Source organism: Triticum urartu, chromosome 1, assembly GCF_003073215.2.
Source record: "Triticum urartu cultivar G1812 chromosome 1, Tu2.1, whole genome shotgun sequence".
In the NCBI taxonomy this organism is placed as follows: Eukaryota; Viridiplantae; Streptophyta; class Magnoliopsida; order Poales; family Poaceae; genus Triticum; species Triticum urartu.
This window is the reverse complement of record NC_053022.1, coordinates 493,057,382-493,082,320: the sequence shown is the minus strand read 5'-3', so window position 1 is coordinate 493,082,320 and position 24,939 is coordinate 493,057,382. Positions and strand designations below refer to the sequence as shown.

At 49.6% G+C, this 24,939-nt stretch overlaps 1 protein-coding gene across 1 annotated transcript; it reads right to left on the bottom strand.

Moving 5' to 3' along the window:
* Positions 1-23,521: 23,521 nt before the first annotated feature.
* On the bottom strand, positions 23,522-24,685 carry LOC125536379 (V-type proton ATPase subunit E-like). Its single transcript, XM_048699594.1, has 6 exons — positions 24,584-24,685; positions 24,388-24,488; positions 24,156-24,312; positions 23,876-24,072; positions 23,650-23,749; positions 23,522-23,560 (listed from the first exon to the last, which is right to left on the bottom strand). The coding sequence occupies exons 1-6, from the start codon at positions 24,683-24,685 to the stop codon at positions 23,522-23,524; spliced, it is 696 nt and encodes a 231-aa protein (XP_048555551.1).
* Between the last annotated feature and the right edge of the window lie 254 nt (positions 24,686-24,939).

The following is a 24,939-nucleotide window of genomic DNA, read 5'->3' as shown; positions in this document are numbered from 1 at the left end:
ACAAAAAGTCGACTGCCCGCAGTCGACCGGATACAGTCCCATTCGACATGGCCTGACCAGACCGAGTGAAGAAATACAGCTACAGCAACACAATATAAAGACTACAGTCGACTGCCAGCAGTCCACCGTAGTCTCGGGGACTACACCCAGTGGGTGCACTTAGCGTGCCCCCACTCGTCCAAGAATTGGCAGACACACCCAGTGGGTGTACAGATACAAAGATCTTCGGAAAAGAGATTCTTCAAACAGCATATCATAACAGACCAAGTGTTGAGTCGACTGACCTGGACGTTGCTCTGAAGAGCCGAGCTCGCGTCATAAGCTGCTTGGCTGGCCTCCCGAGCCACTTCACTTGCTCCATCATGATCCCCGCCTGGCGTATAGCCTCTTTTGCGGCAGCGCTTGGTCCTCAGGGACAGGGTATGCGGCAAAAAGCGAAGGCGGATCCGCAGTCGACGTCGAAGGCCGCACACTTGTCAGAGGAATGGCGAAAGTCACAGAAGCCCGAGCGGTGTCACCACCATCCCGAGCTACGGCCTCAGCCGCCGGAGCAGATTGGGGGACCTTGTCAGCCGACGCCCTCTTGTTCCTCCTCACTCTCAGCGGTTCGTTGTCGTCGTCATCCGGGAGGTCGATAACATGAGGAGGGGCTACAAGGGAAACATTCAATCGACCAGAGTTGCAATAAATGTTCAGTCGACTCAAAAACGGAACGTCAGTAATCGTACCAAGGTTGGAGGTAACAGCATCCTCCATCTCTTGGTCGTCGTCCTTGGCGGAGATCTCAGAAGTAGCAGCGCTGCAAATCTCGAAAATCAGTCAGTTGGCTCAATGAATCGGCCAAGGATCTGTCCACGGTCGACGAAGGGAAGCAAGTTTTATTATTACCCGGAAATAGTAGGGACAGCCATCTTCATCTTGGGCAGAGCCTTGGGCGGCTTGGACAGCATCGCGCGTGGGTGCTTGGGAGCCTTCCCAGTCGGCGTAGGAGAAGAGGTCCGAGGGTGTTTCGACGACTGCCCAACAGAAGCAGTCGCCTTGCCACGTTCCCGCGCTGGATCGTGTGTGAGCTTTGATCGCCCCTCCGGGCGAGGGGGTTCAACCTCCTCCTCCTCCTCTTCGCTGGAGTTGACGTTGCCGTCTCCCTCTCCTTCACCGTCGGACTCCCACTCACCTTGGTCGTCTCCACTCTCACTCCGCTCGCCTCCCCTTCCTCAGTTGGCTCCTGGGCCCCGTTGGGCGTCGAGTACATCTCGGTAGTCGCCTGGAAAACAACAGACAAGACGAAAGTCAATCGACCTACTCAAAGAAGACCAATGAAGAAAACAAGATCTCAGTCAGGAGCATAAAGACATACCTGGTCCACGTCATACGAGTTGTCGAGTGGAATTACCCTCCTGGCTCCTCGGGGGTTGTCTTTGTTCCCCGTGATGCTCGACAGCCACCCCTCCAGCATCTCGTCAGTGACCTCCTCCGGGTGGACCCGAGTGGTGTCGTCGAGACCCGAGTACAGCCACATCGGGTGGTCACGAGCCTGGAGCGGTTGGATGCGCCTCCGGAGGAAGACCTCCAGCAAGTCCATACCAGTCACGCCCTCACGGACAAGCTCAACCACTCGACCAGCCAGCACTTTGACTTGGGCCTTTTCCTCCGGCGTCACTTCAGAGAAGCAGGTTTTTCAGCTCGGTCGAGAGAGAAAGGGGGAAGTCCGGTCGACTGCCCTGGGGTCGCCTGGTCTTGACAGTAAAACCAGGTCGCCTGCCAACCGCGGACCGACTCCGGGAAAAGTGATAGATGGAAAACAACTCTTCCCCTCGTCTGGATCGCCAGGCCCCCGCACAGCTGAATCACCTGCGTCCTTTCGTCACTCGACTTGGCCTTCTTGACCGATTGAGAACGGCAGGTAAAGATGTGCTTGAAGAGTCCCCAATGGGGGCGGCAACCCAAGAAACCCTCACACATGGAAATGAAAGCAGCAAGTATACGATGGAGTTGGGAGTGAAGTGGTGGAGCTGCGCTCCGAAGAAGTTCAGAAAGCTCCGGAAAAAAGGATGGGGCGGCAGAGAAAACCCTCGGTCGACATGGGTGGCTAGGAGCACACACTCACCGTCGCGAGGCTGAGGTTCGATCTCTCTCCCCGGGAGACGCGCAGCTTCGTGGGGAATGACTCCCCCCTCGACCATGTCGTCGAGATCTTCTTGCCGGATCACCGACGGCATCCAGTCGCCCTGGATCCAGCCGGGGCAGAGCAGACCTTGAGGAAGATCCGCCCCGAGCAGATCTCTTCCCTTTCCCCTGCGCCGCCGCCTTCTTCGCGCGCTCCAGAGCGGATGTCTTGTCCTTCGCCATCGTCGCCGGCAAATCTCGCACGGGTCTGCGGCGCTAGGGTGAGAGCGGAGGTGGCGGAGGAGCTTGCGAAGGGAGAGAGGAAGAAGAGAGCACACTTTGGAAACCCCGAGCCGGCTACTTATAAGAGGCCGCTCCGAGTGGCTGACTGGTAGGCCCAGGCAATCCAGTCAAATCCCGCAGCGGACGCGCGCAGTACGTTGGCGAAAAAGGTGGCGCGGAATCGAGGGAGCTTCTGCTTGATCGCTTCCGATTACTGCCGGCCGCTTCCCGTCCGCGCGCTTCTCGAAAATCCGAATCCACGACATTCGTGGGCTGCCAAACACTTCAAAACAAAAGACCCCGCTCGCGCCGACACTTCGGTATGTCACAAGTAAAGAAATTCACTCGACGAAAGGCCTGGAATGGATCAAGGCGACTGAAAAGAGGTTGATGACGTCATCCGTGACGATTGACCCAAAACGAGGCACTCATGTAGCCCAAAGAACCAGTCGGAAAGATCTCCAACTCTTTCCCCACTCAAACCTCGATCCATTCGGGGGCTAATGATGAAGCTATGTACCTAGGGTAGGGGCACGGACCTGTCCAAAGAGCCCTACCCAAGGACATCCCTAGAAGAAGTCACCTTTCAATCGACTTGAAGGTATCCCACTCGACGGGTTCAAGACACTCGACCAAGAAGCTATCACTCGACCATGAAGCCAACCACTCGACTGCCAGGAGACCTAAAGTCACTCAGCAGACAAACGGTCGGCTATTAAGTAGTCTTTATGGTCATTATAGCACTTTATTAGGGGCGTTACCAGTAACGCCCAACCTTAAATGTACCTTAAACCCTGCATCACTGAGGGCAGGAGAGGGCTGGCGAACTCTATATAAGCCACCCCCCTCCTCAGTATGGAGGGTTCGCACCCCTGTTATTCACACACGCATAATTCAATCGACCGCCTCCAGGCACCGAGACGTAGGGCTGTTACTTCCTCCGAGAAGGGCCTGAACTCGTAATCCTCGTGTGCTTACAACTCCTCCATAGCTAAGACCTAGCCTCTCCATACACAACCCCTACATCACTGTCAGAGTTAGAACCACGACAGCGAGCGTTCTGTGGCACCGCCAAAAATGTGCATGTTGCGCTCCTTTCAAATCCACAAAAAAATCAGAAGGATAACCAACTTCGCCAGCTTCCGAGTGGAAGGCGCGCGACTCATGCAGCTTATCCAGTCGATCCATGGCGTATCCAGCGTCCATGCAGCCGGGTTTAGCTCCGGGACAGCGAAACGGTGCGCCACCATTTCCCATAGCTGTCGTGCCCAAGGGCATTCCTTCATGAGATGCACCGATGTCTCAAGGCTCCGCATACATAGCGGGCAAAAATAGGAATTGGGCCATTGCCGGGCAAGTAGGCGGTCGGCTGTGAGGATCCGCCGTTGGGCGAGCAACCATGCAAAGGTACGGAGTTTGGGCGGAGCCCAGGCCTTCCAGATCTCCTGTCACAATGGGAAAGTAGTGGATCCGATGAAGAATAGCCTATACGCGGAGGCCGTCGTGTAGACACCATTTTCTGTTAGCCTCCAGCGGAAAGAATTCGTGGTGCCGGGGGAGAGCGGCTGCCGGGAATTGACACACACCCATAGCCTGACAAAGGAAGGCAGCATGTCGGTGGTCACCCGACCACGCAGGTCTTGGATCCAACTGCTCCCTAATAGTGCCTGACGCACGGAGCGTGCCTTGCGTCTTGATGCCTTGAATAGGCCAGGGGCGATCACGAGCGGCGCGCCCTCGGGCAGCCAGCTATCATACCAGAAACTGGCCCGGTTGCCATCCCCAACGGTGACCGCACATGCTGCTGTTGGGGAACGTAGGTAATTTCAAAAAAATTCCTACGCACACACAAGATCATGGTGATGCATGGCAACGAGAGGGGGAGAGTGTGATCTACGTACCCTTGTAGATCGACAACGGAAGCGTTTGGTTGATGTAGTCGTACGTCTCCACGGCCCGACCGATCAAGCACCGAAACTACGGCACCTCCGAGTTCTAGCACACGTTCACCTCGATGACGATCCCCGGACTCCGATCCAGCAAAGTGCCGGGGAAGAGTTCCGTCAGCACGACGGCGTGGTGACGATCTTGATGTACTACCGTCGCAGGGCTTCGCCTAAGCACCGCTACAATATTATCGAGGACTATGGTGGAAGGGGGCACCGCACACGGCTAAGAATATGATCACGTGGATCAACTTGTGTGTCTATGGGGTGCCCCCTGCCCCCGTATATAAAGGAGCAAGGGAGGAGGAGGCTGGCCCTAGGAGGGGGCGCGCCAAGTGTGGAGTCCTACTAGGACTCCCTAGTCCTAGTAGGATTCCACCTCCCATATGGAATAGGAAAAGAGGAAGGGAAAAGGAGAAGGAAGGAAGGGGGCGCCCCCTTCCTAGTCCAATTCGGACCAGACCAAGGGGAGGGGTGCGGCCACCCTTGAGGCCCTTTTTCTTCTTTCCCGTATGACCCAATAAGGCCCAATACGTATTCCCGTAACTCTCCGGTACTCCGAAAAATACCCGAATCACTCGGAACCTTTCCGATGTCCGAATATAGTCGTCCAATATATCGATCTTTACATATCGACCATTTCGAGACTCCTCGTCATGTCCCCGATCTCATCCGGGACTCCGAACTCCTTCGGTACATCAAAACTCATAAACTCATAATATAACTGTCATCGAAACCTTAAGCGTGCGGACCCTACGGGTTCGAGAACAATATAGACATGACCGAGACACGTCTCTAGTCAATAACCAATAGCGGAACATGGATGCTCATATTGGCTCCTACATATTCTACGAAGATCTTTATCGGTCAGACCGCATAACAACATACGTTGTTCCCTTTGTCATCGGTATGTTACTTGCCCGAGATTCGATCGTCGGTATCTCAATACCTAGTTCAATCTCATTACCAGCAAGTCTCTTTACTCATTCTGTAATACATCATCTCGCAACTAACTCATTAGTTGCAATGCTTGCAAGGCTTTATGTGATGTGCATTACCGAGAGGGCCCAGAGATACCTCTCCGACAAACGGAGTGACAAATCCTAATCTCGAAATACGCCAACCCAACATGTACCTTTGGAGACACCTGTAGAGCTCCTTTATAATCACCCAGTTACGTTGTGACGTTTGGTAGCACACAAAGTGTTCCTCCGGCAAACGGGAGTTGCATAATCTCATAGTCATAGGAACATGTATAAGTCATGAAGAAAGCAATAGCAACATACTAAACGATCGGGTGCTAAGCTAATGGAATGGGTCATGTCAATCACATCATTCTTCTAATGATGTGATCTCGTTAATCAAATAACAACTCTTTTGTTCATGGTTAGGAAACATAACCATCTTCGATTAATGAGCTAGTCAAGTAGAGGCATACTAGTGACACTGTGTGTGTCTATGTATTCACACATGTATTATGTTTTCGGTTAATACAATTCTAGCATGAATAATAAACATTTATCATGATATAAGGAAATAAATAATAACTTTATTATTGCCTCTAGGGCATATTTCCTTCAGTCTCCCACTTGCACTAGAGTCAATAATCTAGTTCACATCGCCATGTGATTCAACACTAAGAGTTCACATCACCATGTGATTAACACCCATAGTTCGCATCGTCATGTGACCTATACCCAAAGGGTTTACTAGAGTCAATAATCTAGTTCACATTATTTATGTTATTAACACCCAAAGAGTACTAAGGTGTGATCATGTTTTGCTTGTGAGATAATTTTAATCAACGGGTCTGTCACATACAGATCCGTAAGTATTTTGCGACTTCTATGTCTACAATGCTCTGCACGGACCTACTCTAGCTAATTGCTCCCACTTTCAATATGTATCTAGATCGAGACTTAGAGTCATCCAGATCTGTGTCAAAACTTGCATCGACGTAACTTTTTACGACGAACCTTTTGTCACCTCCATAATCGAGAAATATTTCCTTATTCCACTAAGGATAATTTTGACCAATGTCCAGTGATCTACTCTTAGATCATTATTGTACTCCCTTGCTTAACAGAGTGTAGGGTATACAATAGATCTGGTACACATCATGGCATACTTTATAGAACCTATGGCTGAGGCATAGGGAATGACTTTCATTCTCTTTCTATCTTTTGTCGTGGTCGGGCTTTGAGGCTTACTCAATTTCATACCTTGTAACACAGCCAAGAACTCTTTCTTTGACTGTTCCATTTTTGAACTACTTCAAAATATTGTCAAGGTATGTACTCATTGAAAAAACTTATCAAGCGTCTTGATCTATCTCTATAGATTTTGATGCTTAATATGTAATCAGCTTCACCGAGGTCTTTCTTTGAAAAACTTCTTTAAGAACACTCCTTTATGCTTTGCAGATTAATTCTACATTATTTCCGATCAACAATATGTCATTCACATATACTTATCAGAAATGTTGTAGTGCTCCCACTCACTTTCTTATAAATACAGGCTTCATCGCAAGTCTGTATAAAACTATATGCTTTGATCAACTTATCAAAGCGTATATTCCAACTCCGAGATGCTTGCACCAGTCCATAGATGGATCGCTGGAGCTTGCATATTTTGTTAGCACCTTTAGGATTGACAAAACCTTCTGGTTGTATCATATACAACTCTTCTTTAATAAATCTATTAAGGAATGCATTTTTGTTTATCCATTTGCCAGATTTCATAAAATGCGGCAATTGCTAACATGATTCGGACAGACTTAAGCATAGATACGAGTGAGAAACTCTCATCGTAGTCAACACCTTGAACTTGTCGAAAACCTTTTGCGACAATTCTAGCTTTGTAGATAGTAACACTACTATCATCGTCCGTCTTCCTCTTGAAGATCCATTTATTCTCAATTGCTTGCCGATCAGTGGGCAAGTCAACCAAAGTCCATACTTTGTTCTCATACATGGATCCCATCTCAGATTTCATGGCTTCAAGCCATTTTGCGGAATCTGGGCTCACCATCGCTTCTTCATAGTTCGTAGGTTCGTCATGGTCAAGTAGCATGACGTCCAGAACAGGATTACCGTACCACTCTGGTGCGGATCTCACTCTGGTTTACCTACGAGATTCGGTAGTAACTTGATCTGAAGTTACATGATCATCATCATTAGCTTCCTCACTAATTGGTGTAGTAGTCACAGGAACAAATTTCTGTGATGAACTACTTTCCAATAAGGGAGAAGGTACAATTACCTTTAAGAACACTCCTTTATGCTTTCTAGAAAATTCTACATTATTTCCGATCAACAATATGTCATTCACATATACTTATCAGAAATGCTGTAGTGCTCCCACTCACTTTCTTGTAAATATAGGCTTCACCGCAAGTTTGTACAAAACCATATGCTTTGATCACTTTATCAAAGCATATATTCCAACTCCGAGATGCTTGCACCAGTCCATAGATGGATCGCTGGAGCGTGCTCACTTTGTTAGCATCTTTAGGATCGACAAAACTTTCTGGTTGCATCATATACAACTCTTCTTTAAGAAATCCATTAAAGAATACAGTTTTGACATCCATTTGCCAGATTTCATAAAATGCATCAATTGCTAACATGATTTAGACAGACTTTTAAGCATCAATACGAGTGAGAAAATCTCATTGTAGTCAACACCTTGAATTTGTCAAAAACATTTTTGCGACAATTCGAGCTTTGTAAATAGTAACACTACTATCAGCATCCATCTTCCTCTTGAAGATCCATTTATTCTTAATGACTCACTGATCATCGGACAAGTAAATCAAAGTCCATACTTTGTTCTCATATGTGGATCCCATCTCAGATTTCATGGCCTCAAGCCATTTCGCGGAATCTGGGCTCATCATCGCTTCCTCATAGTTCGTAGGTTTGTCATGGTCAAGTAACATGATATCCAGAACAGGATTACCGTACCACTCTAGTGCAGATATCACTCTGTTTGACCTACGAGGTTCGGTAGTAACTTGATCTGAAGTTACATGATCATCATCATTAGCTTCCTCACTAATTGGTATAGGAGTCACAGGAACAGATTTCTATGATGAACTACTTTCCAATAAGGGAGCAGGTACAGTTACCTCATCAAGTTCTACTTTCCTCCCACTCACTTCTTTCGAGAGAACCTCCTTCTCTAGAAAGGATCCATTCTTAGCAACGAATGTCTTGCCTTCGGATCTGTGATAGAAGGTGTACCCAACAGTAACTTTTTGGGTATCCTATGAAGACACACTTTTCCGATTTGGGTTTGAGCTTATCAGGATGAAACTTTTTCACATAAGCATTGCAACCCCAAACTTTAAGAAACGACAACTTTGGTTTCTTGCCAAACCACAATTCATACGGTGTCGTCTCAACAGATTTAGATGGTGCCCTTTTAACATGAATGTAGCTGTCTCTAATGCATAACCCCAAAACGATAGTGGTAGATCGGTAAGAGACATCATAGATTGCACTATATCCAATAAAGTACAGTTATGACGTTCGGACACACCATTATGCTGAGGTGTTCCGTGTGGCATGAGTTTGTGAAACTATTCCACATTGTTTTATTTGAAGACCAAACTCGTAACTCAAATATTTGTCTCCGCGATCAGATCATAGAAACTTTATTTTCTTGTCACGATGATTTTCCACTTCACTCTGAAATTCTTTGAACTTTTCAAATGTTTCAGACATATGTCTCATCAAGTAGATATACCCATATCTGCTCAAATCATCTATGAAGTTCAGAAAATAACGATACTTGCCGTGAGCTTTAACACTCATCGGACCACATACATCAGTATCTATTATTTCCAATAAGTCAGTTGCTCGCTTCGGAGAACGGAGTCTTAGTCATCTTGCCCATGAGGCATGGTTCGCAAGCATCAAGTGATTCATAATCAAGTGATTCCAAAATCCCATCAGCATGGAGTTTCTTCATGCGCTTTACACCAATATGACCTAAACGGCAGTGCTACAAATAAGTTGCACTATCATTATTAACTTTGCATCTTTTGGCTTCAATATTATGAATATGTGTATCACTACAATCGAGATCCAACAAACCATTTTCGTTGGTGTGTATGACCATAGAAGGTTTTATTCATGTAAACAGAACAACAGTTGTTCTCTAACTTAAATGAATAACCGTATTGCAATAAACATGATCAAATCATATTCATGCTCAACGCAAACACCAAATAACACTTATTTAGGTTTAACACTAATCTCGAAAGTATAGGGAGTCTGCGATGATGATCATATCAATCTTGGAACCACTTCCAACACACATCATCACTTCACCCTTAACTAGTCTCTGTTTATTCTGCAACTCCCGTTTCGAGTTACTAATCTTAGCAACTGAACTAGTATCAAATACTGAGGGGTTGCTATAAACACTAGTAAAGTACACATCAATAACATGTATATCAAATATACTTATGTTCACTTTGCCATCCTTCTTATCTGCCAATCACTTGGGGTAGTTCCGCTTCCAGTGACCAGTCCCTTTGCAGTAGAAACACTTAGTCTCAGGCTTAGGACCAGACTTGGGCTTCTTCACTTGAGCAGCAACTTGCTTGCTGTTCTTCTTGAAGTTCCCCTTCTTCCCTCTACCCTTTTCTTGAAACTAGTGGTCTTGTCTACCATCAACACTTGATGTTTTTCTCGATTTCTACCTTCGTCAATTTCCGCATTACGAAGAGCTTGGGAATCGTTTCCGTTATCCCTTGCATATCATAGTTCATCACGAAGTTCTACTAACTTGGTGATGGTGACTAGAGAAATCTGTCAATCACTATCTTATCTGGAAGATTAACTCCCACTTGATTCAAGCGATTGTAGTACTCAGACAATCTGAGCACATGCTCACTAGTTGAGCGATTCTCCTCCATCTTTTAGCTATAGAACTTGTTGGAGACTTCATATCTCTCAACTCGGGTATTTGCTTGAAATATTAACTTCAACTCCTGGAACATCTCATATGCTCCATGATGTTCAAAACGTCTTTGAAGTCCCGATTCTAAGCCATTAAGCATGGTGCACTAAACTATCAAGTAGTCATCATATTGAGCTAGCCAAACGTTCATAACGTCTGCATCTGCACCTGCAATAGGTCCGTCACCTAGCGATGCATCAAGGACATAATTCTTCTGTGCAGCAATGAGGATAAACCTCAGATCACGGATCCAATCCGCATCATTGCTACTAACATCTTTCAACACAATTTTCTCTAGGAACATATCAAAATAAACACAGGGAAGCAACAACGCGAGCTATTGATCTACAACATAATTTGCAAAATACTACCAGGACAAAGTTCATGATAAATTTAAGTTCAATTAATCATATTACTTAAGAACTCCCACTTAGATAGACATCCCTCTAATCCTCTAAGTGATTACGTGATCCAAATCAACTAAACCATCTCCGATCATCACATGAGATGGAGTAGTTTCATTGGTGAACATCGCTATGTTGATCATATCTGCTATATGATTCACGCTCGACCTTTCGGTCTCCGTGTTCCGAGGCCATATCTGTATATGCTTGGCTCGTCAAGTATAACCTGAGGATTCTGCGTGTGCAACTGTTTTGCACCCGTTGTATTTGAACATAGAGCCTATCACACCCGATCATCACGTGGTGTCTCAGCACGAAGAACTTTCGCAACGGTGCATACTCAGGGAGAACACTTCTTGATAATTAGTGAGAGATCATCTTATAATGCTACCGTCAATCAAAGCAAGATAAGATGCATAAAAGATAAACATCACATGCAATCAATATAAGTGATATGATATGGCCATCATCATCTTGTGCTTGTGATCTCCATCTTCGAAGCACCGTCATGATCACCATCGTCACCGGCGTGACACCTTGATCTCCATCGTAGCATCGTTGTCGTCTCGCCAATCTTATGCTTCCACGACTATCGCTACCGCTTAGTGATAAAGTAAAGCATTACAGCGCGATTGCATTGCATACAATAAAGCGACAACCATATGGCTCCTGCCAGTTGCCGATAACTTGGTTACAAAACATGATCATCTCATACAATAAAATTTAGCATCATGTCTTGACCATATCACATCACAACATGCCCTGCAAAAACAAGTTAGACGTCCTCTACTTTGTTGTTGCAAGTTTTACGTGGCTGCTACGGGCTTAAGCAAGAACCAATCTTACCTACGCATCAAAACCACAACGATAGTTTGTCAAGTTGGTGCTGTTTTAACCTTCACAAGGACCGGGCGTAGCCACACTCGGTTCAACTAAAGTTGGAGAAACTGTCACCCGCTAGCCACCTTTGTGCAAAGCACGTCGGGAGAACCGGTCTCGCGTAAGCGTACGCGTAATGTCGGTCTGGGCCGCTTCGTCCAACAATACCGCCGAACCAAAGTATGACATGCTGGTAAGCAGTATGACTTATATCGCCCACAACTCACTTGTGTTCTACTCGTGCATATAACATCAACACATAAAAACCTAGGCTCGGATGCCACTGTTGGGGACTGTTGGGGAACGTGGTAATTTCAAAAAAAATTCCTACGCACACGCAAGATCATGGTGATGCATAGCAACGAGAGGGGAGAGTGTGATCTACGTTACCCTTGTAGACCCGACAACGAAGCCGTTTGGTTGATGTAGTCGTACGTCTCACGGCCGACCGATCAAGCACCGAAACTACGGCACCTCCGAGTTCTAGCACACGTTCAGCTCGATGACGATCCCCGGACTCCGATCCAGCAAAGTGTCGGGGAAGAGTTCCGTCAGCACGACGGCGTGGTGACGATCTTGATGTTCTACCGTCGCAAGGGCTTCGCCTAAGCACCGCTATAATATTATCGAGGATATGGTGGAAGGGGCACCGCACACGGCTAAGAGAAGATCACAGGATCAATTGTGTGTCTTTGGGGTGCCCCCTGCACCCGGATATAAGGAGCAAGGGAGGAGGAGGCCGGCCCTAGGAGGGGGCGCGCCAAGTGTGGAGTCCTACTAGGACTCCCTAGTCCTAGTAGGATTCCACCTCCCATATGGAATAGGAAAAGAGGAAGGGAAAAGGAGAAGGAAGGAAGGGGGCGCCCCCCTTCCCTAGTCCAATTCGGACCAGACCAAGGGGAGGGGTGCGGCCACCCTTGAGGCCTTTTCTTCTTTCCCGTATGGCCCAATAAGGCCCAATACGTATTCCCGTAACTCTCCGGTACTCGAAAAATACCGAATCACTCGAACTTTCCGATGTCCGAATATAGTCGTCCAATATATCGATCCTTTACGTCTCGACCATTTCGAGACTCCTCGTCATGTCCCCGATCTCATCTGGGACTCCGAACTCCTTCGGTACATCAAAACTCATAAACTCATAATATAACTTGTCATCGAAACCTTAAGCGTGCGGACCCTACGGGTTCGAGAACAATGTAGACATGACCGAGACACGTCTCCGGTCAATAACCAATAGCGGAACCTGGATGCTCATATTGGCTCCTACATATTCTACGAAGATCTTTATCGGTCAGACCGCATAACAGATACGTTGTTCCCTTTGTCATCGGTATGTTACTTGCCCGAGATTCGATCGTCGGTATCTCAATACCTAGTTCAATCTCGTTACCGGCAAGTCTCTTTACTCGTTCTGTAATACATCATCTCACAACTAACTCATTAGTTGCAATGCTTGCAAGGCTTATGTGATGTGCATTACCGAGAGGGCCCAGAGATACCTCTCCGACAATCTCCGACAAACGGAGTGACAAATCCTAATCTCGAAATATGCCAACCCAACATGTACCTTTGGAGACACCTGTAGAGCTCCTTTATAATCACCCAGTTACGTTGTGACGTTTGGTAGCACACAAAGTGTTCCTCCGGCAAACGGGAGTTGCATAATCTCATAGTCATAGGAACATGTATAAGTCATGAAGAAAGCAATAGCAACATACTAAACGATCGGGTGCTAAGCTAATGGAATGGGTCATGTCAATCACATCATTCTTCTAATGATGTGATCTCGTTAATCAAATAACAACTCTTTTGTTCATGGTTAGGAAACATAACCATCTTCGATTAATGAGCTAGTCAAGTAGAGGCATACTAGTGACACTGTGTGTGTCTATGTATTCACACATGTATTATGTTTTCGGTTAATACAATTCTAGCATGAATAATAAACATTTATCATGATATAAGGAAATAAATAATAACTTTATTATTGCCTCTAGGGCATATTTCCTTTAGCTGCCGCAAACATATGCCATTCCGCAAGTGTCACCGGGACCGGTAAACCCTGCCAGGGGACAACCGAGGTCCTTTCCGCCCAGAGCCAGCGGAGGCGGAGCGCCACGCCGAACTGCTCCAGGTCGACGATACCAAGCCCGCCAAGATCCCGCGGGCGGCAGACACGGCTCCACGTGACTTTGCAGTGCCCGCCATGGCAAACCTCCTCCCCCCGCCATAGCCATGCACGCCGCAGCCGATCCAGCTCCTTACGAACCCATGGCGGGAGCGCATAGACGGCCGACCAGTATATGGTGAAAGCAGTCAGGACGGAGTTGAGGAGAACCAGCCTCCCCGCAAGGGTGAGCAGTCTGGCCTTCCAGCGCGCCAGGCGTGCGCGGAGCTTGTCCAGCAGCGGTTGCAGGTCCACTTTACGCAAGGCCCGGAGCGACAATGGCAGCCCCAAAAATTTGCAGGGGAAACTCTCAACCCTAGCCCTAAGAGGCGAGATCACGTCCTGCACGTCCAACTACTCGCACCTTATGGGGAGGACGGCACTTTTCTCAAAGTTTACCTTGAGCCCGGAAACCAGATCGAAAGCAATGAGAATGAAGTGGAGAGCTGCCGGCTCGGTCTTCACGGGGTTGAGGAAGAGAGCCACATCATCGGCGTAGAGGGAAGCCCGCAGCTGCGGCAACCGACCCTGGAGCTTGGAGATAACCCCTGTGTCCACTGCGACATCGAGAAGCCGTTGAAGAGGCTCCATGGCGAGGATGAATAAGAACGGCGATAGAGGGTCACCCTGACGCAATCCGCAACAATGAACTATGGGCCGGCCAGGCACCCCAGTGATCAGAACACGCGACGAGGAGGTGGCAAGGAGCATGGAGATCCAATCGCACCATCTCGGGCCAAAACCTCGAGCACGGAGCATGTCAAGCAGATATGGCTAGGATACGCCGTCGAAAGCTTTGGCGATGTCGAGCTTGACGAAAAGCATGGCGCGCTTGACACGGTGGAAGTGGCGTGCCATCCCTCGGGCGAACATGAAGTTATCCTGGATGCATCGCCCTTTGATGAACGCAGACTGGGCCGGGCCAACAAGCTCGTCAATCCGCCATGCGAGACGCATCGCAAGCACCTTCATGAACAGCTTAACCACACTATGGAGTAAGCTGATCGGCCTGTAATCCACCATCGAAGTTGCGTCCACCTTTTTGGCCAACAACACAATGTTAGCCGTGTTCAGGCGATGCAGGCTCGCCCGATTCAGCTGGTGCAACTGCTGGAATGCAGCGAGCAGGTCCGGCATTATGGTGGGGGCCGCCGCCTTGTAAAAACCCCCGGTGAAACCGTCCGGCCCCGGCGCATGGTCACTGGGCATGTCCTTGATGGCCGCAAGGATCTCCTCCTCCGAGAAAGGCGCCTCAAGCTCATCGAGGTTAGCATGCTATAGGCCAAGCCCGTCCCAGTCAACAGTGGCGCGGCAAGCCTGCGGTGTGCCCACAAAGCTGTGGCGACTTCCGCCTTGCGGCCCTGATCAGTGGCAATGCCGTTGTCATTGCTCAGGGATGCGATAAAGTTCTTTCGGCGCCGAGCATTTGCCTTGAGGTGGAAAAATTTCGTGTTGGCATCGCCGGCCCGCAACCACGTTACCCTGGATCGCTGTTTGGCTCGGATCCGCTCAATGACCGTGAGGGCCAGGATCCTGGACTTTAAGATTTTTCGCAGTTGCAACTCATCCGCCTTGAGGTTACGGGATTCCTGAGCTGTGTCAAGGCGAAACACAACCTCCTGGGTGAACAGAAGCTGCAGTCGGGTGTCACCAATGCGAGTGCGATGCCATCGGCGCAATGCCGCTGCAGTTCGCCGCAGCTTGAGGGCTAGGCGACCGAACGCATCCATCGACGGGCATCCCTCGTTCCAGGCCGCGGTGACATGCTTTTGGAAGCCTTCGATATGTGGCCAGAAAGCCTCGAAACGGAAGCACGGCGGCCGTCGGACCGGCGGCTCACAAGTGAGCAGCAGTGGGCAGTGATCCGACATGGTGGTGGCCAGCGGCTGTAGCCTGGCGCCTCGGAAGGTGAGGTCCCAGTCACCGTCGAAGAAGGCCCGATCCAGACGCACCAGCACTGGCCTAGCCTGCTCATTCAACCAGGTGAAACGCCGCCCGGCCAGCTTGAGCTCGCGGAGCTCACTAGCATTCAGCGCGTCCCGAAAGCAGGTCATGAGCCGGCGGTTGAGGTTCGGGCTGCTCTTGTCGCGCGCCTCGTAGATGAGGTTGAAGTCGCCGACGATGAGCCAGGGCCCGTGCACCACCGCACGCAGACCCGCGAGCTCAGCAAGGAAGCGCAGCTTATCCGCGTCGCCCGTTGGCCCGTAGACGGAGGTTAACCACCAGGGCTGGCCACCAAGGAGAGGATTGACGCGGGCGGTGATGGCGAACTCGGTGACCGCAATGCAATCAAGCCGAAAGACAGACGGGTTCCAAGCGAGTAAGATCCCGCCTCGCGTGCCATCCGCTAGAAAAACGGCATGCTCTGAGAGCGTGGGGCTTACCGTTTCACAGAGCTCCGGCGGCGTAAACGCGGACTTTTTGGTTTCCTGGACGCATACAAGAGCGCATCGTGTCTGGTTCACGAGCGAGCGCACCCCGCCACGGCGGGTTTTATCATTCAGTCCACGTGCATTCCAGTTTAGCAAGGAAAAAGGCGTATTCATTGGGAAAACAGCAGGCAACCCGATGATGAAGACACGCTCGAACAGCGAGCAGTGCCACTTTGAAGAACAACAACATTGGCCGGTACAGGGCTACGAGCGGCCGGCGGGCACGCTTGGGAAGGAAAAACAACAACATCGACAGCGCGGTCACAGAACGGCGCGGGACATAGCGAAACTATGGCGCGGTCACAGGACGGCCCGAAACAAAGCATAATCCTACTGATCTGGCAAACTATCGTGACGGAGGTGAAGGCCCATGACTAGTCCGCGTGCTGCCTCAGACGGGCAGTCCAGCCTCCTCGCCGGCCAGGGCGGCGATCTCCTCATCTGGCAAGTTGATTGAGGCCTTGGCATGCACCCCAGCAGCCCTGGCCAGCTTTGCCGTCAGCTTCCCAAGCGGAGCCTTGAACCTATTGATGCAGCGCTCCCGGATCTCCGGCGTGAAGTGCTCCGGCCTCGAGATGAACTCCAGCTGCTGCGCGAGGCGCGCCTGCGCCTTCTGCTGCTGGGTCAGACCCGTGGCACCCTTGGCGATCCGCGCGCTGGCCCGACGCTGCAGCGGTGGTGTCGCAATGGGGGTGGGCACCATCACTGGAGGGTCGGGGGAGCCAGCACCGGTCTTGATCGGAGGGGGCGGTGGCGGCCCAAGCAGCGAGGCCGGCGGCGTGCGAAAGAGCTTGGCAAGAAGCGACGCTGGGCCATCCTCATCGACTTCCAGCCCGGTGAACTTGCAAGCCAGGCTGTCAGCCACGTCGTCCAGGTGGACCCGGTCAGCAGGAGACTTGTGGACGACGACCTCCTCGAGAGCGGGCGGGGCCGGGTCCATGTAGCCGAGGTTCGGCCAGGGGGCGAGGGGCGCACTGGGCAGCAGCGTGGGCTGCAAGGGCTCCTCGTCCGGGCCTTGGGCCAGTGCAGGCAGCAGGCCCATCTCCGTAGCCGAGAGACCAGACCAGGGGAGTGGGGCTTGGTCGGTGTAGGGCCACAGGGTCTCGTCCGCTGGGAAGGAGTGCACCTGGCGCGTCGTCCCGCCGTCCAGGTCGAGCAGGAGGGATCAGCGCGCGTGAGGTCGCGCCAGAGCATCTCTGCCTCGGAGGGGAAGGGCGGAGGCTCTTGGCCGACGACACGGCAGACGGGGACGCCGAGAAGGGCGGCATCCGCAGACAGCACAGGCAGCGCCGGGGCGCCAGGCAGCACCGCAGCCAAGACGAGAGGCGGCACGGCCGCATCCGCCAAAACGCCTGTCGGGGAGGCGGAGCGGGCACCCCCGCAGCGAAAACGCTCATGGGACCTCGAGCGGCTGCGGCGCGATGACTGGCCGCTGCTGGAGCCACGCGAGGTGCTTCACCCGTGAAAGGAGCTAGGAGACGTAGCGTGGCGACGTCCGTGGCGGGATGAAGAGCCGTGCGACCGACGCCCATCCGGGGTGGCACCGCGCACTGAGCCATCCGAGCGGCAGCCAAGCAGACCGCTGCGCCGGGCCGGACGCGACTCGCCCCGGCGCCCACGCCCACGGTCGCGGTCACCCGCCATGTCATCATCGTCATCACCCCCACGGCGCCTGGGATAGGGGCGCGGGTGATCCTGGCCGCGGGGGCGGTGGCGCGGGACGGGCGCCACCGTGCCATCTTCAAAGTGACGAGTCCAGCCGAACCGCTCCTCGATGGGCCACTCCTGGCTGGCCCCGGGCGCGCGATCGTCCAGCGGCGTGTAGTCCTTGGTCAGGTCCAGGTGGATGATGACGGGGAACTGGGGACCGTGCAGCGCCTCTTTGCGCGGGGTGCCTTCGGGGAGAGCGGGGCGACCACGGCCGTCCGGCGCACGATCCAGGAAAGAATGGTCGCCGCCGAGGGGGATGTCATCGGGGCTCCACGCCCACACCCAAGCGTAGGCAAGCGCGGTGTTGGACAGCGACGTCGTCTGGCGCTCCATCCTGTCCACCCAGCAGGACAGGCCGAGCACGTCTTGCACCACCTCACGTCACCACGCCTGGACGGGGAGGTTCTCAATGGCCAGGCGACAGTAGAAGCGCCAGGCTCGTTGATGCCCGCCCGCGACCGGCCTCCAGGCGGCGAGGGTCATGGCCACCCCGCGGCAGGACGCCACGCCGGCGTCGACAGCAATGTCGCGATCACGCGCGTGCGCGAACCAGACGAGGAAGTCTTCAGGATTGTGCCTTGACATGTGCATCTGGTCGAAAGGAATGGTGAGGTCGCGCTCGATGGCCTTGGCGACGAGCTGTGGGTTGATGTCCTGGCGCTGCTCCGAGAGGGTGACGACCACCGCTGTGCCCCTGAGATGGAGGGCCGCGTCCTCGACAGCCTGGGAGCACACCGAAAAGGTGGCACCGGCCGTCGGGCGGCGGGAGGGGTCCGCAGGGCGGTAGGCCATCGGCGCAGGCGGCAGGGCATGGGGGCGCGCACAGACGGGAGGAGAGGGCGGTGGCGCGGCCTGAGGTGGTGGTGGGGTGTGGCTGGGTGCGGTGGGGTGGCGAGACGCAGGTGGTGGTGGTGGCGGGATGCGGCGAGGCGCTGTGGGAGGTTGGGGCGGAGGTGGAACGCAGGAGCTCCGGCTAGGGGCGGGCTTGCGGGCGGGGCAGCGGGCGGACCTGGAGCGGTGCCCCCAATGCCAGCAGGAAGAACAGCGCACGGGATCTCGGCAATCAATTGCACGGTGGCCGGGGCGAGACAGCGAAGACACTTGCCGCGAAAGCGCCTCAAATAGGCAGTGCGCCGTTGCTCGGCGAGCAGGAGCTCAGCTGGGGAGCGCGGGCGGCCATTACTCAGGCCGGCTGAAGATGGTACGGGCGGTGCACGCCGCCGTTTCCTCGAAGCGACCAGTTTCCAAGCAGAGGCCTCCGGGGCCCGCCCATCGCGCGAATCCCGCACCTCCGAGCGGGAGGAGGAGGGCGGAAGCGTGCCCTGCAGCGCACTGAAGGAGGAGGTGGGCGGGATGTAGACTGTGGATGCGAGGCGAGGAGGGGGGATGACGCGCAGCGCAGAGCAGTAATGGTGAAGGAGGGCGGGATCGAGATCAGCGAGGGGAGGCGCCCAAAGTAGGCCGGCGCAGGGCATGAATGCCCGCTTGCCAAGCAGGGCGACTGCCCACTGGCCTCGCTCGGACCGCCCACTTTAAGGTGACCGGAACCAGATCCAGCCAGATCCGACGTGCCTTGGGGAGCCTGGGGCGACCGCAGGTACTGAAGGACTCACAGCTGCGCAGCCACGGAGTTCGAGGCGCCGGGGAAAGGCCAGCGTTGGGCAGGGGGTGAGGTGGTCGACGGGCTCGGAGTGAGTAGCGCCGATGTGGTGGTCGACACGGCCGGGAAGGCGCATGGCGAGGGGCTGGTGGGGGAGCGAGAGCGGAGCGCGTCTTCCTCCATTCCGGAGCGTTGGAGCGCCACGGAACCAGCAAAAACATTTTGTTAACTGACTCTCAGGGTCACCAAACGTCCAAACATGATGCCCAAAGCCCCGAACTCATGCAGACATCAGCTGACAAAGCATTTAGCCAAACCTGCCAAGGCCTGGTGCCATCAGCAACAGAGGCTGCACGTTCATGGGCTATTTACTACAGTAAAAAAGGCAAATCGTCAATGAATTTGGGAACCACTAGTTAACAAGCGTTTCTTCGGAAGCCTTGCAACGATCAGCGCCACTTGGCGCGCTTTCAGCCATTTGCCACGTGTCACGCTCTAGGCGCTTCATCCAGATTTTTTTTCGTACGTGTTTTCGGCTATTTAAACGGTTTTTTTTCTTTTTTCGACGTTTTGGTTTTTCACCGGTCTTCCTTAGCTTTTCTAAAAAAAATTCAATTTTTTTGCGCAAAAAAGCGCTTTTCTTTTTTCCCTTTCGTGAGAGTAACGTTTTGCTTTCGTGAGACTCACGGCCGTGCCTCTCGAAAATGAAAAAAAATGCATTTTCTGTTTTCCCCCTTTCGCGAGAGTCACGACTGTGCCTCTCGGAAACGAAAAAAACGCATTTTCTATTGCCTCTCGGAAACGAAAAAAAATACGTTTTCTGTTTTTCCCTTTCGCGAGAGTCACGGTTTTGCTTCCGTGAGAGTCACGGATGTGCCTCTTGAAAACGCAAAAAATGCATTTTCTATTATTTTTTTCTTTCACAAGAGTCACGGTTTTGCTTCCGCGAGAGGCACGGCTGTGATTTCGCGAGAGTCACGGCCGTGCCTCTCAGAAACAAAAAAACGTGTTTTCTGTTTTTTCCCTTTCACGAGAGTTACGGTTTTGCTTCCGCGAGAGGCACGAGTGTGCTTTCGCGAGAGTCACGGCCGTGGCTCCTCGGAAACGGAAAAACGCATTCTCTCTTTTTTTTTCCTTCCACGAGGGTCACGATTTTGCTTCCGCGAAAGGCACATTTGTGATTTCGTGAGAGGCACGGGCATGCCTCTTTTGGAAAGGAAAAAAACCAGTGCTCCCGGTTCGGTTTTTTCGTCTGGATTTTTTCAGATGGTTTTTTTCATAAAAAAAGTTCGCCAAAACCTATCAACATGAGATCTAGTTTTAAAAATCTCGACGCGAGAATCCAACAATGAAAACCGGTTTGAGATTTGGACGCACGGTTTAAGAGATAAAATGTTTCGAATAAACGGATCTACAAAAAAGGGAAAACTCCCAAGGTGCGACAAGTGACGCGCTGCATGTGCGCCACTTGTCGCAATCTAGGAATTGAAGTGATCTTTGCAACGAGTACTCCTCAACTAGTGCTTTCGACTGGATTTCAGTCTATTGAAACCTTTAATCTCATGATAAATGACTCCTTTTGGATCAGAACAAAGTCGGGCCTTGGATAGAAGGCCACGCACCAGGTTTTGACTGTCCTTATACTATTGTACTAAAATAAAACTAAAACAAAAGGGCCTTCTAAATAGGAATAAATTAGTTTTCTAAGGGAAAATGAACTAGTCTAATTGGTATTACCCTTTAAAAAAAGGAAAATTGGTATTACCCTTTAAGTTTTCTAAGGGTGAATGAATTAGTGGCATAGGTATCACCCTTTGAGAAGGCTAGAAATGAAATAAAAACTAAAATAAAATCAAAATATAAAGTTTTCTAAGGGAAAATGAACTAGTCGAATTGATATTACCCTTTAAGAAGAACAAAATGAAACACATTAAAAAAATGAACAAACTTGCACACAACATACAAAGATATTGCGTTTTATGATATGCCAAAATAAGCTTATAGTAGTGAAATTTTCACAAAAAAGGAAGTTTCATAAGAAGGAATTAATTAGTGGAGTTGTTGCTATTCCTAAAGAAGAAGTAAATGAAATAAAATTAAATAAAAATAAAAAAACATGAAGTTTTCTAAGGGAGAATCAATTAGTGGCATTGGCATTACCCTTTAAGAAAAAGGAAAATGAAACCAATAAAAACACATAATGACAAAAATACACAGACAATGCACTTTTTATAATATGCAAGAATAAGCATATAATAGTGGAATTTCGCAACGAAAACAGTTTTTTAAGAAGGAATGAATTAGTGCCATTGTATTATCCTTAAAGAACAAAGAAAATGAAATAAAACTAAAACATAATCAAACCATAAGTTTTCTAAGGAAGAATGAATTAGTGGCATTAGTATTACCCTTTAAGAAGAAAGAAAATGAAAACAAAGCTAAGATAAATAATGAAAAATTTGCGGACAATTTACAGATAAATGGTCATTTACACACATATCATATAGTATTTGCGTGTATACATACGCACGGAAATAAAAAATGAAGTTATCTAAGAATGAATGAATTATTGGCGTTTCTATTATCTCTTAAGAAGAACATGATGATAATAATAATTAAAAAAATTGCACACATTTTATACAAAAAATGTGTTTTTTTATAATACAAAAGAATGACCATATAATAGTTGAACGATATTGGTATTACCGTTAAAAAGGAAAATGAAAACAAAATGAAAATGAAAATGAAAACAAAATACTGAAGTTTTCTATGTAAGAATGAAACCATTTAAGAGGAAAGACAATATAAAAACTAAAGCAAAAACAAAATAATGAAGTTTTCTAGTGGAAATGAAACTCTTTAAGAAGAAAGAAAATTAAAAAATAACTTGCACACAAGTATGCCCTGAATTTGCACTTTTATTAATATGTAAAAATAAGTGTATACAGTGCAATTTTTGCTCTCTACTATAATTTACACACATGGTGTATCAAACTTGCGTGTATACTTACTAAACATAATAGAGCAAATAAAGTTTTCTAAGAGAGAATAAATTAGTGGCATTGATATTACTCTTAAGAAGAAAGAAAATAAAGAAAAACTTATAGAAAATTTTACAGTGAAATTGCACTTTTTATAATATAATAAATTAACTTTAGCAGTCCAATATAATGTACACACATATTGTATAGTACTTTCGTGCATACAAACACATAATAATAGAAAAATGCATTTAGTTAGCACAAACAATTACCATTGGTATTACCCTCAAAAGAATAACGAAATAAAAAATGAAAATTTCACACAATTAGCACAAAAATGCACTTTTTATAATATGTTGAATAAATATATAAGAGTGAAGTTTCCATACTCTAATGTAATTTGTATATAGTACTTGCATGTATACATTTACACACACTCAACATCTGGAAATACATGTAAAAAACTAAACTGAAAAATAGAAAAATAAAAGCATACACATGCAGAAAACAAAGCAAGCCCATGGAAGAAAGCATGCACACACCAAAATCCAGCCCAAGAAGAAAATCGACTGACCTAAAATAGGGGTTAGTCGAATCCAAACAGGCAGTACGACCAGCAAAACGTGACAGAAAAAAGAAAAACTACATAAATCTTAAAAACACAATCCAACGGCCAGAAAATTGACTGACCACAAAACTAAAAGTCAGCTACTGAAATCTAGTTAAAGACAGAAAAAAGAAAAACTACATAAATCTTATAAACACAATCCAACGGCCAGAAAATAGACTGACCACAAAACTAAAAGTCAGCTGACTGAAATCTAGTTAAAGCGATAGGTGATGCGGAGGTAATATACCCAGTTACAGCTTACAAATGCAAGAATATATCATTGCAGGTAGGTATTGTTGGCGATGAGCCGACGATATATAGATAGAGGAACATTAGAGTACAACAAACACATCATGAACCGCCCTGTTGCGGTGCTTTATTCAAGAAGAAGAAGAAAACACACAATGGCAGCGCACACTAAATTAAGAGACTTATTGTGACACTTGCTGACCGTAGAGTTTCTTCCTGATCTGCAACACAAGGCGAAGATGAGAAACATTTCAAATGCTGCATGACGATGAGGATTAAGGATGCATCACTGAAAGGTTTAGATACGTACCTCAGGAAGCTTTTGCCTGAAGCAAACATCCACCCTGGTGTCCAGCGTGTTGTCGCAGACGATCTTGCCGTCCTGCGACGCCAGCACCACGCCCCCAGAGCTGTATGTATGTCCGTGCATATCCAAGCTCAACAATCAGTTGAAGGTTCAATGGCGATCGATCAGCACTAATGGAGGAGACAGTGCAGCTATGCGATGTAATGCCTACAAGTATACAACAACATACCAGGCGGGTCCGTGGGCGGCGTCGTTGGCCCTCTGCGGCGGGAGGTGGACCTTGCCGTCGATGATGATCTTGGGGAGGTTCACCTTGAGCTTCTCGGCGTACTCCTTCTTGGCCGCCTCCAGCACCGGCTCCACGTGGACGCGGTCCGCCTCCCTGCACCGCAGCACCACCGACGACTCCCGCAGCCGGAGCAGGCTCTGCTCCGTCCGTCCGTCCATCCCTTCATTGGTCAGTCCCTCTGCACTGCATCTTCTTCTGAAGCAACAGTTAACCGACTCACCTGCACGATGAGGCTCTTGAGGATCTTCCGGTAGACGTTGGTGTCCTTGGTGACGCGGACGAGCGTCTTGGACGCGTTCTCCTTCATCTCGCCAACGACGTCCTCCTGCGCCTGCAGCACCTTGATGCGCGCCGCGTTCAGCTCCATCGAGTACTCGCTGCACATCAGCATCGTCAGTTTCAGTGGTCAGCCCATGCACCTTCATGCATGAGAGAGCGAGACGAGATCTCACATCTTCCTGCGGATGTCCACCTGCTTCTGCTTGCGCTCGTACTCCTGCCTGATCTTCCTCTTCTCCGACTCCACCAGCTGCAGCTTCTCTATGTTGAAGTCCTGCAGCCAGCCAGGGATCAGATATTCAGATTGATTCGGCCTCAAAGTTTTGGTTAATTAATACAGAGGATCGATCGATTGATAAATATAGATACCTCCTCCGCGGCGACGGAGATCTCGCTGGCTTTCTCCTGGGCCTCCTGCTGGATGAACCGGACCATCTGCTGGATCTGCTTCCCGACGTCCACATCGTTCATCTTGGATCAACGATCACTCCGATCGATCGATCGATCCACGAGCTAGATGCGTGCCTACTCGCTCTCGGATCGGGATCTCTCCGTGATCTACTACCTCGCAAACCGATCAAACACGAATTTGTTTGTCTCCAAGGGTTGGGAAGTGTACCGGGACGCTCGATCTTGCGTTTCCTTGGATTGGGTGGACGAGACACCAAGGCAGAGACGGGGAGCGGAAGAAGACCAACGCAGAGTTCGGATCCCATGCGTGGGGT